This window comes from Cydia splendana, chromosome 26, assembly GCF_910591565.1.
Source record: "Cydia splendana chromosome 26, ilCydSple1.2, whole genome shotgun sequence".
Lineage (NCBI taxonomy): Eukaryota > Metazoa > Arthropoda > Insecta > Lepidoptera > Tortricidae > Cydia > Cydia splendana.
In genome coordinates this window covers 8,770,335-8,789,259 of record NC_085985.1, presented here as the reverse complement: position 1 = coordinate 8,789,259, position 18,925 = coordinate 8,770,335, and the positions used below count along the sequence as shown (strand labels likewise).

General features: G+C 38.4%; 1 protein-coding gene across 1 annotated transcript; it reads right to left on the bottom strand.

The window, feature by feature from the left end:
• Positions 1 to 69: 69 nt before the first annotated feature.
• Positions 70 to 18,239, bottom strand: LOC134803270 (probable tyrosyl-DNA phosphodiesterase). The gene is made up of 15 exons (XM_063776018.1): positions 18,128 to 18,239; positions 17,951 to 18,049; positions 17,411 to 17,543; positions 16,001 to 16,239; positions 13,957 to 14,133; positions 12,079 to 12,181; positions 10,570 to 10,692; positions 10,176 to 10,271; positions 8,218 to 8,388; positions 7,039 to 7,207; positions 5,799 to 5,901; positions 5,044 to 5,143; positions 4,058 to 4,167; positions 1,478 to 1,578; positions 70 to 381 (listed from the first exon to the last, which is right to left on the bottom strand). Exons 1-15 carry the CDS (start codon positions 18,162 to 18,164, stop codon positions 259 to 261), a joined length of 1,884 nt encoding a protein of 627 aa, XP_063632088.1. The 5' UTR covers positions 18,165 to 18,239; the 3' UTR covers positions 70 to 258.
• Between the last annotated feature and the right edge of the window lie 686 nt (positions 18,240 to 18,925).

The following is an 18,925-nucleotide window of genomic DNA, read 5'->3' as shown; positions in this document are numbered from 1 at the left end:
GGTAAAAACGGGACCCTATTACTAAGACTCCGCTGTCCGTTTGTCTGTCTGTCTGTCACCAGGCTGTATCTCATGTTGAAATTTTCACAGATGTATTCCTATTGCCGCTATAACAAAAAATACTAAAAACAGAATATAATCAATATTTAAACGGGGCTCCCATACAACAAACGTGATTTTTTTGCCGTTTTTTGCGCAATGGTACGGAACCCTTCGTGCGCGACTCCGACTCGCACTTGTCCGGTTTTTTTGTGTAGGCTACCGCAAGTGATCCATGACCCACGGTTGCATGTCGCTGGTGTATTTGGTGGGCGGAATGTCGAAGGGTATCACTAAACGGTTTGGAGCATTCGGCTCTAGTGGGAAGAAATCTTCATTTATCTGAAAAAAAAAACGGAACGTGTTAGTATTTTTAATAGGTGTTGAATGCCGTGTGGCATTAAGTCCGCCTTTTGTCACTGTATATTTTTTTACTGTGCAATAAAATTTGAATAAATAAATGCTTTAAAAGTCTATTAATCATCTGTTCCATTCTCCGTCATTACGCTCTTGCCTATTAGTTTTATTTTAATTCCCTCACTCGTTGATCTCTCTTGCATCCCACAATAATCTCCCTCTCTCGGGCCTCGCTCCTGTCCCATCCCTTCATGCCTCTTTCTTACCACCCTTATGAATAACTCCACTTACCACTTTTTCGTCCACTTCATCCCTCTCTCTGCCTCACTAATTCCTCTCCCTTCCCTCCTTCTCGGGCCTCGCTCAACCCTGTCCCATCCCTTCATGCCTCTTTCTTACCACCCTTATAAATAACTCCATTTACCACTCTTTCGTCCACTTCATCCCTCTCTCTGCCTCACTCATTCCTCTCCCTTACCTCCCTATCTCGGGTCTCGCTCGTGTCCCATCCGTTCATGCTTCTTTCTTACCACCATTACGAATAACTACACTTACCCCTCTTTCGTCCACTTCATCCCTCTCTCTGCCTCACTCATTCGTCTCCCTTCCCTCCCTCCCTCGGGCCTCACTCGTGTCCCATCCCTTCATGCCTCTTTCTTACCACCCTTATGAATAACTCCACCAAACAGTAATATAAGTAAAAAAAGAGTGGTAACTCCATACATCAATTTTCTTACCAAAACGCGCGTTATTTCGTAGTCGACATCTAACGTCAAGCCTCTATGACTCCACTTCTCTAAGCCTCTATGACGAAATTAACGTATTATTATATAGAAGGATACTATTAATTAGATTAAGATACCATGTTAACCGTATTATGACAAATAAAATATTGATTGATTGATTGATTAATAACTATAATATAGAAACATAATGCGAACCTGACGTCAGTAGGTAGCAGGCTGCACTCTTTCGTCCACTTCATCCCTCTCTGCCTCACTCATTCCTCTCCCTTCCCTCCCTCTCAACCCTGTCCCATCCCTTCATGCCTCCTTCTTACCACCCTTAGATATCCACTTACCACGAATCTTGGCAAGAACAGCACCCCAGCCTCGTAGCTCATAATCCGAAGAGCGGCGTTCCCTTTGTTCAAGCTGCCCCACGCTGCCTTACTGACGTTGCCTAAAATAATAAGTTTACATGGTTTTATTGCGCACAGTAAGGACCGATACGGACTGCAATCGGACTGCACGCCGACTGCAACGTCGGCGTGATATGTAAAGTGTCATTATATGGAACTTGCTATGTAAACAAAAGTCACTAGTAAATTCATCATTCAGAGACAATTTCAAGAGGCTTATTATTAACCGGGCAACTAAAATATTAAACAGGAACTTTCACTGGGCATATAATAATATAATTTGGCTGTGCATTAATATTTTAGCACCAATAAATTTATATTAGCCTCAAGTTTAAGCATCATATTATTTAAAAAACTGGCAGCAAAATCAAGCCACCCAACACAATTATAGGGAACTTGAATTGATAGGTTGGCGTCTAAAATAATAAGTTGGCAACTAATATTGTAAAGCGATCATAAAATTTGGTTGTTTATATATTTTGTACATATACAGAATACCTATATACATAAGCTTTAAATACTCCATTTTTAAATAATTTAAATTTAAACATATGCATACCTAGTACTTTAAATTGTCAAATTTCCTAATCCACAAAACACCACAAATTTATTTACCAATAATCCACTATACTTGCTATACTTAGTCGAAATTCCTAATCATGAAACACCTAATGGCCATTTTACCATTAGGTCTTTAAATTTTTAATTAATAATTTCAATAGTTACCACTGTGTTCTGCCAGAGTCAAAAGATAGGTGCGACGACGAGCGAAGCGAAGAGGAGCGTGTTAGGTTGACCGTGTAGTGACCAAACAAAATATTTTAAAAGAACTTCATCTTTAAATTAATAGATAGCCGTTTTCTTTTTAAAATGTGCTTCATAAATGGTCGCCAATATAATAATTCAGTTGCCAAATAAATACTTGGTACCTGCCTAAAAATAAACAAAAGCTGTAACGGCATTAAAATACAACTGATATTGATATATTTTAAGGCTCCATTTTTGTTGCCAAACTATTAATTTTAGTACCCATTTCTATTATTTTAAACTACCCAAATTCGATTAATTAGTTGACCGGTTAAATACGTGCCATTTCAATATATATATATAGTTTAAGTGAAAGGGTGATATTTATTTAACATTTTAAATCAGGCAACAAGGCCATATAACAAATACCTTACAGACTAACATATACATTTTTATAAACTTAAAAAACTAAACACTATTTTTTGCTTACACGATCTTTTATTTATACTTGTTCAAACAGATCTTGTCAGTAGAAAAAGGCGGCAAATTTGAAAAATGTAGGCGCGAAGGGATATCGTCTCATAGAAATTTTGAATTTCGCGCCTTTTTCTACTGACAAGATTTGCTTGACCATCTATATGTTTACTTTTCTAAACCATGATTGTACATTTATAATAAGTATTTAAGTAACTATTTAAAGCGTATTAGGGGTCATCCATTAATTACGTCACGCGAATTTCTAGGTTTTTTTACCCCTCCCCCCCTCCTTGTCACACTTGGTTACATTTGGCAAACCCCTCCCCCCTGGTGTGACGTCACATTTCTTCAACGAAATCGGCAAATATTTATTTAATATTTAAAAAAAATATTTTTGACAAAAGAAATATTAGTAAATTTATAACCCAAAACTGATTAAGAAATAAAATTAAACGAATACAAACGATTATCGTTTCAAAAACTTGTTATTTAAATGTATATTAGCGTATAAAATAATTTAAATAAATTTTCGGTTACTGATGAAGTTAAAGTGACGTCACAAAGTTTGTGACTCCTCCTCCCCCTAGTCACAACATGTCACATTTTCTTGACCCCCTCCCTCCCCCTAAACGTGTGATGTAATTAATGGATGACCCCTTATGATTGTTTAAATTTTTGGATGTTATCAATGAAATAAATTTTATCTTATCTTACTATTTAGACGACAAACCGGCCACTCACATAATACCCACCACCCACATAGTACCCATATTGCCACCCGCATAACAAATTTGTATGGATACTGTTTTTCACTAATAATCTGTATAGTATAGTGTGTAGCTTTCAAATAGAGCTCGACGGCTAAGGGGCTATTCATAAATTACGTCACTTCAAATTAGGGGGGGGGGGGGTCTGGATATCGGATGACGGTAGCACGACGTAGGAGGAAACGGAGTTATTCGAAGCATGATTTTTGGATGATTTGAGGGGGGGTCCAAAATTGTCAAAAATCGATGACGTAATTTCTGGACAGCCCCTAATCCTATTTTTTTTTTCGATGTGGCGCGCGCACAGCTCTTGTGAGCAAGGATCCCGCTAAGGATACGGGCGAGCCTTGCTCATATGCATATCTGTCGCCAGTTTTCCCTTAGTCGCCTTATACGACACCCACGGGACGAGATGGGGTGGTGCTATTCTTTTCTGATGCCGGCACCACACGGTTTTACTTAACAATAGACAATAGGATTAGCCGTCGTAGCTCTATTTGAAAGCTACACACTATAACATGATGCGAACCTGACGTCAGTAGGTAGTAGGCTGCTCTCTTGTTATCGGGTGATGTTCTTGTGTAAGACTTTATATGCGGCATGGCTTTGTCACGGTGAGACGACTTCGCTTTCCATTGACTGTAAAAAATAATTATTTAAAGAAAAAACGTTTGGGACAATTGAGTCGCATAACTTCAAACTCGGTCGGTGACAAGCGGGTGAGCGAGTGAGACGATGCGAATAGGTTTCGGAGCGGTTCGGAAGAATTCGGAGGGTGTCGGGAAAGCATGGGGCGGTTCGTAACGCGTGATTCTCCATCTTGGTCGCACTTATGGCTGTGTGTATCTGATTGATTGACATCTCTCTCTACTCACTCGTGAACAATATAGCTTACAGATCCACTGAGCGAAATGAACGAAATGAGTGATACATATCACCGCGAGCGAAAGATATGAATCAATTTTTTCAACTCAGTGAAGCGTTTTGCGCATCTCTACATTAAAGAAAAATGTGAGACGCAATACACGTTGGAAATAGTTATTTGTACAACAAGAGATCAAAGTTTGATATTTCTTCGAGTGCTTATTTTGAGTCCCGTGCAAGCGAAAGATTCTATAATAGATTCACGAGCGTAGCGAGTGAATCTAATTTAGAATCTTGAGCGTAGTAAGGGATTCAAAAGCGCACGAGATGTAAATAACTTTGATCTCGTGTAGTACACAAAATTTTTCACCCTAAGCAGTGAGAACATACCTAGAGGGACAGAGATAATAGAACCCAAGTATATCGAACTTGTATTAGACCCCGCATGTTGAAATGACATTTGACTATAAAGATCACTTGAATGACATTTTGTCTCACTCAGTGAGCAAAATGCGATTTTGCTCACTGAGTGAGACAAAATGACTTAGTGAGCAAAATCGCATTTTGCTCACTGTTTTTAAGAAGCAAAGTACCCTTGTTTGAGCTGCTGAGGTGAAAAAGAAATTGTATAAGAATACCACGCTTACTCACTAGAGGAAACTGTTAAGCCAGGGCTGCTTGAAGTGAGCCTCGGCCGCGTACGGCAGGCAGCCGCCGCCTAGCAGGCCGTCGTGGGACTGCTTCACGTTCTCTGAAATATACATACACAAATATAATAATAATAATAATTGGGATGTGGGATGTTGACTCGACGATCATTGTTCCTATAGTCGTGTCAGCGAACGGTCTCATAGCGAAGAGTCTCGACCAACACCTAGAGAGACTCTCGCTGGGTGGTTGGATCAAGGGTCAGATGCAGAAGGCGGTGATCTTGGACACGGCGCGGATAGTCCGCCGGTTCCTCTCTCTGCAGCCCTGACCACCGGCAGCTTGGGCCCTGCCCCGCTGCCGGCGGCACCCTAGGTTAGGTTTCTTATAATGTGTTTATATATATTTTTTGTAATGTTTTGTAAGTGTTTTTATATTTTACTTTTATATTCATATTATAAATCACCTAGCCTAAGAATTCAAATAAATAAAATAATAATTTAGCCTATATACGTCCCACTGCTGGGCACAAGCCTCCTCTCGAGCACGAGAGGGTTTGGGCTATAGTCCCCACGCTGGCTCAATGCGGGTTGGGGACTTCACATACAAAGGGAATTTCTTCGCGGATATATGCAGGTTTCCTCACGATGTTTTCCTTCACCGAAAAGCTAGTCGTACTAGGATTCGAACCCGGGACCATCGGTTTCATAGGCAGGGTCACTACCCACTAGGCCAGACCGGTCGTCAAAATAACTCACCTAATGAAGGATAGATGAGTTTCAACTCCGGAGGCTGCGATAGCGTCTGAGGCTGCTCCTTAATCTTCGTGAAGTGGTGGAGAAAATCACCCGTCAACCACAACTGGGAAAAAGGAAGTTCGAAACTTGGATTATTCAAATAACAGGATCTATCTAGATATATCATTATTTTTAGGGTTCCGTACCTCAAAAGGAAAAACGGAACCCTTATAGGATCACTCGTGCGTCTGTCTGTCTGTCCGTCTGTCACAGATTATTTTCTCGGAAACTACTGGACCAATTAAGTTGAAATTTGGTACACATATGTAAATTAGTGACCCAAAGATGGACATGTTTTTTTTATAATTTTAAAATACATAGGTTCGAAGTTATTTAAGAAAATAGCCAAAAAATGACCATTCCCCCCCTTTATCTCCTAAACTACTGGGTCTAACATTTTGAAAAAAATACACAAAATAGTTCTTTACCTATAGATGACAGGAAAATCTATTAGAAATGTGCAGTCAAGCGTGAGTCGGACTTATGTACGGAACCCTAGAAACTCGAGTCCCACTCGCACGTGGCCGGTTTTTTTTATATAACATTTTTCTCATTAGTTTATATACCAATTTAATTGTATGTACACAAGCTTTATTTACGTTCTAGATATGAAAATGACAGGCCGGTTGCCCAATATACAATCCAATCATTATGTTTTATACCAATACTTATATATACGTGTCAAATATAAAATGACCAAGTAGTATTAAGTGAACAAGGGGCATTAAATGAACAAGTCGTATCAAGTGGCATTAGGTGATCAAGTAGTAACAAGTGAACGTGTAATATCAAGTGAACAAGTAAAATCAAGTGAACCAGCGACATCAAGTAACCTAGTATCTTTAATGTACCAAGTGGCATCTAGATATCTGCAAGTGTACACTTAGTTTAAACATAATCAAGAAATATTTGTCATAAAATTTGAAATATCACTACACCTTATGAAACAAAGTCCTCCGCCGCGTCTCTCTGTTTGTGTGTATATATGTTCGCGATAAACTCGAAAATTGCTACACGGATTTTCATGCGGTTTCCACCTATCAATAGAGTGATTCTTGAGGAAGGTTTAGGTGTATAATTTGCTAAGGTTTTGTGTAACACGTTCGAAGCCGGGGCGGGTCGCTAGTGTCGCTGGTTCACTTGATTTTATTTTGTCACTTGATGTTACATGTTCATTTGTTACTAGTCATGAGTAAAGTACCCTGGGCTCCTTGCCGTAGCTGCCGATGCTGCTGGCCTGCGCGAGGAGCGGCCAGCGCGGCTGCTCGCCCCGCGGCACGGCGCAGTGCTGCCGCAGCAGGGACCCCACGCGGGTCAGGCCCCACTCCATGTCGAAATGGCCCCCCGGGGCTGATGCTACCAGGAACACACTGTGGAAATATTAAATAATTCCTTTTGAGGTACGGAACCCTAAAAATAAACAAGTGCGAGTCGGACTCGCCCACCGAGGGCTCCGTACAAATTTAACTTATTTTATATATATTTTTTTTTTTTATAGTTTTCAGATTTTTCTAGAGTCCACCGCCGTGCAAGCGTGGCAAATCGCCGCGCTGGCCCGGCGGTGCGCGAACATCTACCCTGCAGCAATTAATTTACTTACTTGGACTCTATTGCCCAGGTAATAAGGGTGACGACATTTCGGCTAAAATACCAATATCTCAGTTCTGCAATCAAATTCCGCTTGGTGCCCATAGAACGAAATGAAGTCCATAGAAATACCTATATAATGACCTTACTCTTATTTCTGTTGGCGTTGGGTCCAGGCGCCATACAAAGTTGTCCATGGTCCGTCAAGAAGTTTGATCCAAATTTGTTTAATATACTTAGTCAAGCAAATCTTGTCAGTAGAAAAAGGCGGCAAATTTGAAAAATCGCGGGTTAGCAACACTACGTTTTAATGAGGGTTTCCGCGATCGAGATTTTCACTAGATGGCAGCACCGTGACGTGAGGTTTTTTTGACAGCTGCTGCCAAAATCCACCAATAAAAAACATGGTTAAACATGATTGGTGGATTATGACAGCTAGACCTTTTCGAAAATCGCGTGTTATTTATATCTTATCTGTGGAACTGTTTCGTTTACATTTCATCGTTGTTCGATGTACATTGCTGCGTTTTGTTCGTTTCCTATGGATACCACGCTTTAGTTTGCTTTACATCGCTACTGACATATTCCGCTTGACAGACTATAACTTAGGGGCTGTCCATAAATTACGTCATCGATTTTTGACGATTTTTGACCCCCCCCCCCCCCTATAATCATCCAAAAATCATGCTTCAAATGACCCCATTTCCTCCTACTTCATGCTACCGTCATCCGATGCCCAGACCCCCCCCCCCCCCCTAAATTGAAATGACGTAATTTATGAATAGCCCCTTACTTGATATGGCTAAAATCACAACGTTGCACTTTGGCTACGTATCTCGACAACATTGGAGTCCTGTACTGCGACAGGTACTTGAGCAGCGACCTCTTGAACTGCGTGGCGGAGTCCCCGGCGTGGGGCATGGCGGCCGCGGGCAGCGGGGCGCAGCGGGGGCTGAACCAAAGCCTGCACAATGATAAGATAAGATAACAAATCATTACTTTATAACAGAAAAACATATGAGAAAAAAAAAAGAAATAGTTATTTGTTTTACATGGGGGCAAAGTTCTTGTTTAACCGCTTGTGCTAATAAAAAATATTTTGCACCACACCAGCTCGGAAAGGCTTACTTTGCACTTCAAAAACTGATAGCAAAGTTGCACTTTATTCACATGTGAGGCAAAGTAATCAAATGCTAATTTTGAGTTGTTTTCTTATGTTTGCTGGTAGAATTGACTTTTAAATGATGATTTTGGATGATAAATATTTGATAACATTCATTTAGATTTGATTTGGTTTGAGTTTGTTTGATATTTTACATTTAATATTTGCTTCGGGTTGGTGTGGTGAAAAATTTTGTGTTTCACTCGGGGGCAAATTTTGTTCAACCCTCGATTCAATTTTGGAATCTTTCACTTGCTCGGGTATCAATATTAGCACGAGCGGTTAAACAACAACTTTGCCCCCGAGTGAAACAAATAACTAATTACGAATATTAATGAAAACGGGTTCGACTTTCGTAGAAAGTGACATTTCATATCAGTCTAGACCAGGGACAGGAACCGGTTACCTTAACCGGGGTTTTTCATAGGGTTATTTTAGAGGTGTTTATAAAAACCCCTACCATAACGGTAACCGCTTAATAAGGTAACACTTTGATTCGGTAACCGTATCAGATCGAGTTAACCTCTGTTACCGGTAACCGAAATAAAAACCCAGTCTATTCAGTTACCTCATTATGAGGTTTTTGACCAGTTCAAACGATTGTAATCTTTACGCACACTTAAATTCAACTTATTATTGAATAACCGAGGTTGGCATGGGCGGTCTATGAAGCCTCCAACGGCTCCAACACAAACAAGTTTTTTTGCCTTTCCTTTGTTTATCTTTATACCTACCTGTGTGGTGTGTTCTTATTATAAATATTATTATATTATAACTAAAATAATTAAAATAAGTAAATTAAATATATTAAATAAATTAAATAAATTAAATAAATTAAATAAATTAAATAAATTAAATAAATTAAATAAATTAAATAAATTAAATAAATTAAATAAATTAAATAAATTAAATAAATTAAATAAATTAAGAAATTAAATAAATTAAATAAATTAAATAAATTAAATAAATTAAATAAATTAAATAAATTAAATAAATTAAATAAATTAAATAAATTAAATAAATTAAATAAATTAAATAAATTAAATAAATTAAATAAATTAAATAAATTAAATAAATTAAATAAATTAAATAAATTAAATAAATTAAATAAATTAAATAAATTAAATAAATTAAATAAATTAAATAAATTAAATAAATTAAATAAATAAAATCAATAAAATCAACAAAATATAAATAAAGCAAACAAAATAAACAATTTTTTTAGTATTTTTTTTTAGTTCTGACGGCACATCACTAAAACTACTTTAATGTAGCAAATCAGTAAGCAACCGATAATAAAGGTTACCATAACTGAATGAAAACCTGTTAATAACCCTTAACAAAAACCCTATCGCGATGGGGTTTTGAGATTAACTCGGTTAAAGGTTAGGGTTACCGTTTCAATAAGGTTACCATTACAATCAGGTAACAGTATGATAGGGTTACCGAATGATAAGGTAACCGAATCGATTGGGTTACCGAATTGACAGGATTAAGCGTAAAGAGGGGTTTTCCGGTCCTTGGTCTAGACTAGAGTTGGCTTAGTTGTACAAATAAATTGGATATTTTGTCACAAAATGTATGTTTACCCTTGCGTCCTGTTTTCCCAATCATCGGCATACAGGTTGGCGGTGGACACTACCACCCGCAGCGACCCGTCCTCGTAGCATAAAATCATCATTTTTCTGAAACAATACAAACATTTTTAATTTAAGATATTTTTATTGATGACTATTTTTTACCACATTTAAGTATAGTCACAGAATAAATAATGGTACAAGGTACAGAAGACTCACTCTCTAACAAAACTCGTCTATGACGATCAGCACAGATGTGGCCGCTAGGTGGCGACAGCGCCACGCGCGGCTTATGGCTAGCCACCAAAATTGGTGTGGAACGGATGTACTTTTAGCTACCTGTAGCAAAGCGACGAAATCGCGGAGTGAGCCACGCCTGACACCACTATAAAGAGATTTAGCTCACGTGTGATGCTTGCCAAAAGGGGTCGCCATGGGCACCTGATACGCCTCCACTTGGGGTTTCTTCTTACTGATGTTCTTGAGGTCCGAGCATTCTTCTCCATACAAGATTGTTAACTTCTTTTCACTGAAATAAGTTTTTGGCAAAAATTTCATTTTTGGTACAAGCTTTGATCGCTGACAGTACTTTTCTAACGCCAGACAACTAATACTCATCGAGACAATTCTAAAAACCCCTAACACAATTAGGTTGCGTTGTTTCATCACAGAGTTCCTATAGCCACCTCCTGTCTCCATCATCAGATCAGTTCGACAGTACCATATTGTCATCAGAACTACATACAGCTGCCAATTTTCATGACGCTACGATCCTTGGAAGATGGTTAAATTAGTTACCTTAGATTCCATTACATAGTTAGTTACATACAGGTCGACCTAATAAAAGCTTGTTAAAAAAAAACACAGTTTTTTTTTAGCCACCCTGTAGAATCATTTTTTGTTAAGCTGTTACGGAATGGTAGATAGTGTAGATACTTTTGAAGCGTCGTTTCATCCCTTAGAGCATTTAGTAACTGGAGACGTCATGGCTGTCATTTTCTGTACGAAACAGTCTGCCGATTTTTGCGGGGAGGGGACTAGGGTTGCCAGACATACTATAATAGATAGTATTATACTTTATTTGGCCTCCGTATACTTTATAAAAACGAAACACATAAAGTATGCTAAAATACTTTATTTTAAACTGAAACTAGAACAAGCAAAAAATGTGTAAGAAATAAAGAAATACTTTATTTTTTCTGCGTATACTTTATTTTGGGACCTTTAAACCACCAAATACTATATATCTCAAAAAAAAAAATCTGGCAACCCATGATTTGGTAACGTAACGTACAAATAGCCATGTCAGTCCATACAAAAGTTTGCACAATTGTGCAAGTTTTTCGGCAGAGGTAATGGCAACTCCAGTTATTAAATGCTCTAAGCTACAGTCCAAAACGCAGACATATTCGCAGACAAGTGGCCGTCCCTACAACGTGGTATCAGGATTTTTTAAAACTCTACTTGTATGTTACTTAATATCAGATTTTTTTTTAATCCCTATGTAACTTAGTAATAATATGTATGTTTAATTCTAGAGATAGTTCGAAAAGTGTATAATGTGTAATACAAGTGTAGTAATTTCATGATACTGACTACATATGTATTAATAACAGTATGTCTTGGCTGTAGCTGAAAACTTATACTTAGTGTTTGCCTGAATAAAGAATAAAGAATAAATAATAAGGATCCATTACTTTTGGTGCAGACCATGGATGTAAGTAAAAAGAGGTAGATATGGTACCAGGCGCACGATCGTGAGCCATCAAATATAGGTTCCGGAACCTATATTTAGTTAGTCGTATGGGTGACGCCAACCTGTCAAGTTGTCAAAATCGTTGGATCAAATTTTAGTTTTGTCAACTATGAACGTCACACGTCTACATAAATAAAAGGTCATTGGTGCAGACTGTACCTGTAACCCGCGAAGTAGTATTGGGCCAGAAGCCACGCCGGCTCCACCATGAAATTGATTTGGAGGGAGCATTGCAACTCGCCCAAACTGCGGTCCAAGATCTCTGCAAAATACAATACAATATTGCACTACTCTTATAGGGACCGTGCGCGTTGGAGGGTCTGCCATCTAGTGGCCTGAATCGGAAATATATGTGCACATGTACATTGCCAAAGCAAGTGCTACCATCTACCGTTCACGTCGGTACGTTTTTTTGTGCATAGTAGGTTCTGCCATCTTGTGGGCTACATCGGAAGCATAAGCGGCACATTTACGCCTCGCGCCAAAAATCTGACGGCTCCTATGCTGCCCCCTATAGTTCATAGGTAATTTGATTGTGACGTCACATGCTAGTGTTTCATATAAATTCCATAGTAGCAACAGCGTTTTGACAGTTCGAAAAAAGAAACTGATTTGACTAGTAGCCAAATACCCTATTATATTTATTCAAAAGCACAATTAGCACATATTTTAGGTGGAAATGTGAAGTTTATGTTTTACCGTTTACATATATATCGTATACCTCCTAGAATTAATTTAACAGCTTAATTTTTTTTTACTGTATACTTACCCAGGAAAGTAATAGAGTAGGGCTGACTATGTGTCTCCTTAGCCGAAGCTATAGTAGTGTAAAAGATGTAGTAAGGCGTGCTGTGTTTAACCACCACACAACCTACACGTCGCACTATTGTAAGATCTATACTGTAAACTTACCTAGAAACGTGATGGAGTAGGGCTGACTATGCGTCTCCTTAGCCGAAGCTATGGTAGTGTAAAAGATGTAGTAAGGCGTGCTGTGTTTAACCACCACACAACCTACACGTCGCACTATTGTAAGATCTATACTGTAAACTTACCTAGAAACGTGATGGAGTAGGGCTGACTATGCGTCTCCTTAGCCGAAGCTATGGTAGTGTAAAAGATGTAGTAAGGCGTGCTGTGTTTAACCACCACACAACCTACACGTCGCACTATTGTAAGATCTATACTGTAAACTTACCTAGAAACGTGATGGAGTAGGGCTGACTATGCGTCTCCTTAGCCGAAGCTATGGTAGTGTAAAAGATGTAGTAAGGCGTGCTGTGTTTAACCACCACACAACCTACACGTCGCACTATTGTAAGACCTATACTGTAAACTTACCTAGAAACGTGATGGAGTAGGGCTGACTATGTGTCTCCTTAGCCGAAGCTATGGTAGTGTAAAAGATGTAGTAAGGCGTGCTGTGTTTAACCACCACACAACCTACACGTCGCACTATTGTAAGATCTATACTGTAAACTTACCTAGAAACGTGATGGAGTAGGGCTGACTATGCGTCTCCTTAGCCGAAGCTATGGTAGTGTAAAAGATGTAGTAAGGCGTGCTGTGTTTAACCACCACACAACCTACACGTCGCACTATTGTAAGACCTATACTGTAAACTTACCTAGAAACGTGATGGAGTAGGGCTGACTATGTGTCTCCTTAGCCGAAGCTATGGTAGTGTAAAAGATGTAGTAAGGCGTGCTGTGTTTAACCACCACACAACCTACACGTCGCACTATTGTAAGATCTATACTGTAAACTTACCTAGAAACGTGATGGAGTAGGGCTGACTATGTGTCTCCTTAGCCGAAGCTATGGTAGTGTAAAAGATGTAGTAAGGCGTGCTGTGTTTAACCACCACACAACCTACACGTCGCACTATTGTAAGATTTATACTGCAAACTTACCTAGAAACGTGATGGAGTAGGGCTGACTATGCGTCTCCTTAGCCGAAGCTATGGTAGTGTAAAAGATGTGGTAAGGCGCGCTAGCGGCGTGTTTAACCACCAAACAACTGTACTGTAAACTTACCTAGGAGAGTGACAGAGTAGGGCTGACTATGCGTCTCCTTAGCCGAAGCTATGGTAGTGTAAAAGATGTGGTAAGGCGCGCTAGCGGCGTGCTTGGCCGCCATGTTGCCCGCGGGTCGCACGACGGTAAGGTACTCGGTCGCCTGACGCGTTGGAGGCACTATGGGTCGGTAGTCATCTGTAGGCAAAGATATTGTTTGTTTTATATGTAATAAGTATCTGTATTAACGGTAATAAGCTGTCAGTTAACGTAATTACAATTGCTGAGGTACACATTGTAACAGTTTTTCGATCAGGTCACGTGTCCTTCTTACGTCTTAGGGGCTATTCATAAATTACGTCATTTCAAATTAGGGGGGGGGGGGTTCTGGACAACGGATGATGGTAGCATGACGTGGGAGAAACGGGGTCATTCGAAGCATGATTTTTTGTTGATTTTAGGGGGGGGGGGGGGGTCAAAAATCGTCAAAAATCGATGACGTAATTTATGGACAGCCCCTTACGAATCTTACGGTCACGTGACCTGTCGCGAGTTTAAAGAAGTTTTCACTTCAAAAACCGGCGCGGAAGATTTACACTTCTGTTACCGCCTTTTTTGTGACGAACAAGGTTGAGAAGACTTTAGTTACCAATTATTTTGTTAATAACGCATTTGATACGCCATTTTCTCTTTCTGTACAAATCATGATAACTATTAAAATAAAACCAAACAGGTTAACAAGCAACATACAACAAAAAAAATGTGAAAACTGTTATGAATAATTTCATATTGGATTTTATGCTACTTTTAATTTGAGTGTGGCAAAAATTATGCTGCTAAATTGTAACATGGCAAACCTGCATGTACAGCCACCGCGCGCACTGGCCGGTTGGAAATAAAAAACTAAGGGTTTCGCCGTCTTTTGTTTTTTCTTCGTAAATTTTTCCTTTGGAAATGTTGTCGGATATAGCACAATTCTGTAATTATTATTTTAATGCGACTGTATGGTTATAATTAGTGATAAAGTTTAATACTAGGGCTGCCACTAATGCAGGTAAAGTTTGTATAATTGTATATATAGCATTAAGTTTAGGTTTATGTTGAAATTAAACCTAATCCAAGTCTTATTTGTACGAAATGTACGTCACTGGTTCTCGTAACGGAATAAGGCTTGGGTTAGGTTTCGACTACAAGTCTAAAAACGTACGATTGTTCCAGCCCTTCCTTCTACCTTTAAATTGAAGAGCTACTTATTACTGTTGCTGCTTATTATTTGGACGTTTGCTGCTGAAGCTTTTCTTTACCCACGGACCTCGCTGAGCCTGCGTTGCCAAAGCTGATTCCCGCACCCGCGGCCTAAGTTGATCGTACGGTTCGACAAAGAATGGGATTCAAGAACGTTAAGGCCAGTGACGATATTTTATTGGTTTAGATTCAAGTACTGACAGAAATTAGTTTATTTTATTATTATATTATTTTCATATTATATTATTTACTACAAAGAACCTAGTTTTCATTTACCGCTCTAGCTAGCCGGTTACAAAATTTTTAACTTTATTTTGTAGATTTCACAGAGAACAACCTTTTATGAAAGGGGTCATCCATTAATTACGTCACACGTTTAGGGGGAGGGAGGGGGTCACGAAAATGTGACATATTGTGACATGGGGGAGGGGGGAGACACAAACTTTGTGACGTCACTTTAACTTCATCAGTAACCGAATTTTTTATTTTTATTATTTTATTCGCTGTACATTTAAATAACAAGTTTTTAAAACGATAATCGTTTTTATTCTTTTAATTTTCTTTCCTAAGCAGTTTTGGGTTATAAAATTACTAATATTTATATCGTCAAAAATATTTTGATAAAATATTAATAATACTTAGGTACTTACTTAATTCGATTTGGCGATTTCGTAGAAAAAATGTGACGTCACACTAGGGGGGAGGGGTTTGCCAAATGTGACCAAATGTGACAAGGGGGGGGGAGAGATAGCTCAAATATTACATTAATTGAAATGCAAACATTTAAATTTGTACATTTTTCTCATAAATAAAAACATACCTTTAACTTTTACTGAATCCATTGTCTTATTTTCTTTTTCATCTTTTCTACAGGTATCCTTTTCATCAGAGCTTGATGCTAAAGTATCTTTATCAGCTGAATTTGAGTCCTTTGCATCGTTTGAGGCTTTCGGTTGTGTTTCTTTAGACACTGAACCTGGGAGCTTGTGGTCTGCAGTTGGTTTGGTCGGCTGTTTTATGGAGGGTGGGTCTGGAGGCTTTGGTCTTGTGGTACTAGTGCTGTAAAAAAAGGAAGTCAGGTCATGTGGGCTAAGGGCCACCTCACACTATCGTCTTTTGAGCTTCAGCGTATGGAAAATGGCGTCGCTGCGCGGTCGCGCCGATGTTGCGTCGAGCATCAGCCGTAGAGTTGACTAGACGCCTGCGCTCAAAAGACGCTTATAATATACGCCATACGATCGTTCCGATAGGGTAATAAAACGAGCTGTCAACAAGGATGCGCCTAAAGTCGATATTGCTTATCGATGAATTATGCTTGCTCGATGAAACAGTATTGTACATCTGCATTTATTATAATACAGATTGCTTCATTAATATTTTTAAAAATAAATACAGCAATTGGTTTAAGTATTATTATTAGTATAAGTATATTAAGTAAGCCCGAGAAAACTGGGCCAAGTGTGTAAAACACGTAGAAGATCTACAACTGGCTGAAAAATATATCATCAGAGACCAGAACCGTCTGGTAATAAATAATAATAGTCTGGGGTGACTCTAAGTGAAATATAGTTTATTTTCCTCAGGGCAAGAGAGACAGTATGAGGATTCACTAAAACTTATATTAAACATGGATCAGATAAAGATAACATATATTATCATTTCAAATTGTTTAAAAAAAAAGTTTGTCTCAATAATTACTTTTTATAATTTTTATAGGTTTTGCTCTATTGATCAAAGTTTTTGACCCATTTTGTGGAAATTTTACTTAGTAAGTAATACATCCACTAAAGGATATTATGTATGAAATATATTGCTACATTTTTTGCAAAAAGTCATAGTGTAATTTTCTTTTTTATTGCAATTTCTAGGTTCTTATTGGAAATCAGGGTGTAGGTCATAAATCCATATCTATCTGTCTATCTATCATAGTCTATCTGTTACCTCTTCCCGCTTAAGCTGCTGAACCGATTTAGTTGAAATTTGGTATAGAGATAGTTTGAGTCCCGGGGGAGGACATAGGGTAGTTTTTATGTCGGAAATCATCCCTGAAGAGAGTGCAAAGGGGGGTGGAATTGAAAGAGTTAATGAATTGCCTAATAATTGAAGTAAGCAATGCGCGAATTGATTGATTGCTATTAGCATTATCCAGGCGCTATACCTACTTTAGCTGCTGTCGCTAATTCCACGCAAACAAAGTCGCGGGCAAAAGCTAGTAATTCATAGCACTCACCTAGAAGAGTGTGGCTCATACAGTTTCTTCTCAACAATGATCTCCAGCTGTTCTAATATAAGTTGCCGCTGTAGACTCAACTCCGGTGGGATTGTGTAGTCCCCTCCGTCACTTGCATCGAGGATTGCTTCTACTGTAAATGATATACTACTTAGTGCCACTTGCACCATTCCAACCAGGTTGGTTAACAGGTTTATCCTGGAGTTACCATGGTTACCATTACAGTTTCACCCTGGGTTAACAGTTTAACCACTTACCCTGGGTTAGTGGGATGTGCAAGTGGCCCTTAAAAATACATATTTGGATAACGATAACTTAAGAATAACTTAAGAATTAAAAAAAAACATTTACAGGCGGCTTAGCACGGTCGCGTTTTTATCCGTCACCATGCCTGTCACGTTCTAACAAGTATGTAAGTGCGAAAGGGACGCGCATAGTGATAGTCGATAAAAATGGAACCGTGCTGAGCCCGCAGGTTTCTACAACTATCGTTATGAATTCCAATTTTCATGACAATATATAAATAGGACTCTGACTTACAATGCGGGTGACTGAACTCCCTCAGATGCGCTGGATTCCTCCTGTAACACTTATCGCCGTAACTGCACACCTTTTTCATTCTTTTGGCATTTTTATCAACTGAAAACAATATGTTGATATCATACAAGTAACAATGCAAGTTAATCAATGGAAGTAAAAATGTAACTAGAAAATTACCTTCCATATTATCCTTTCGCTTATTTGGAGCATTCATACTGTGTAAATATTAATATGTTTCATTAAATTTGCATTAAATTACAAACTTTCGCTATAACGTAGAAACCACAAGTTTAAATTGTCAGTGTCACCAGTGACATTGACATATTGACAACATGTTGAAGCTCACGGCGACGTTCAGAATATAAGAACATTTCGACATTGTAGAAAACGAAAACGTTTAATAAACAGCAATTAGAAGTAACTATAGCATTAAAACTAAAGTAACATAAATATTTTATTACTATAATATTATAGCATAGCATTAAAATGCCGGACAGTCATCATTTCGTCAATTTTGACATCAATATGTTGTCATTCAAGAATCTAATGGCCTCTACCAAAGACATATGTAACTTCGTATAAGACGTATAAAGTCTAAGGCAAAAACGTGCCTCGGAATTCAAGTAAAAGTCATTCTCGAATAGATGTCGCATACACCTTTAGCCTAGCCTCAGCTAGATGGCGTGACGACACCGTTTCATATTTAACAATTTTAACACATAGATATCAGTGAATGAACATGGATCAAAATGATATAAAAAGAATAAAATCATTTATCCATATATATACATTTTTTGATAACTTTATGCGTTTTCATTTTGAGTTTTTGTCGTGTGTCGATAGATGGCAGTAAATTTACAGTGACTACAAAATTTACAATGACAGGACCCCTCTATTCTATCTATTCTTTTTGCCTCTACAAACGTCACCGATATTCCCTTGCGATATGGAATACATTGCGGTAATTGTTTGGTC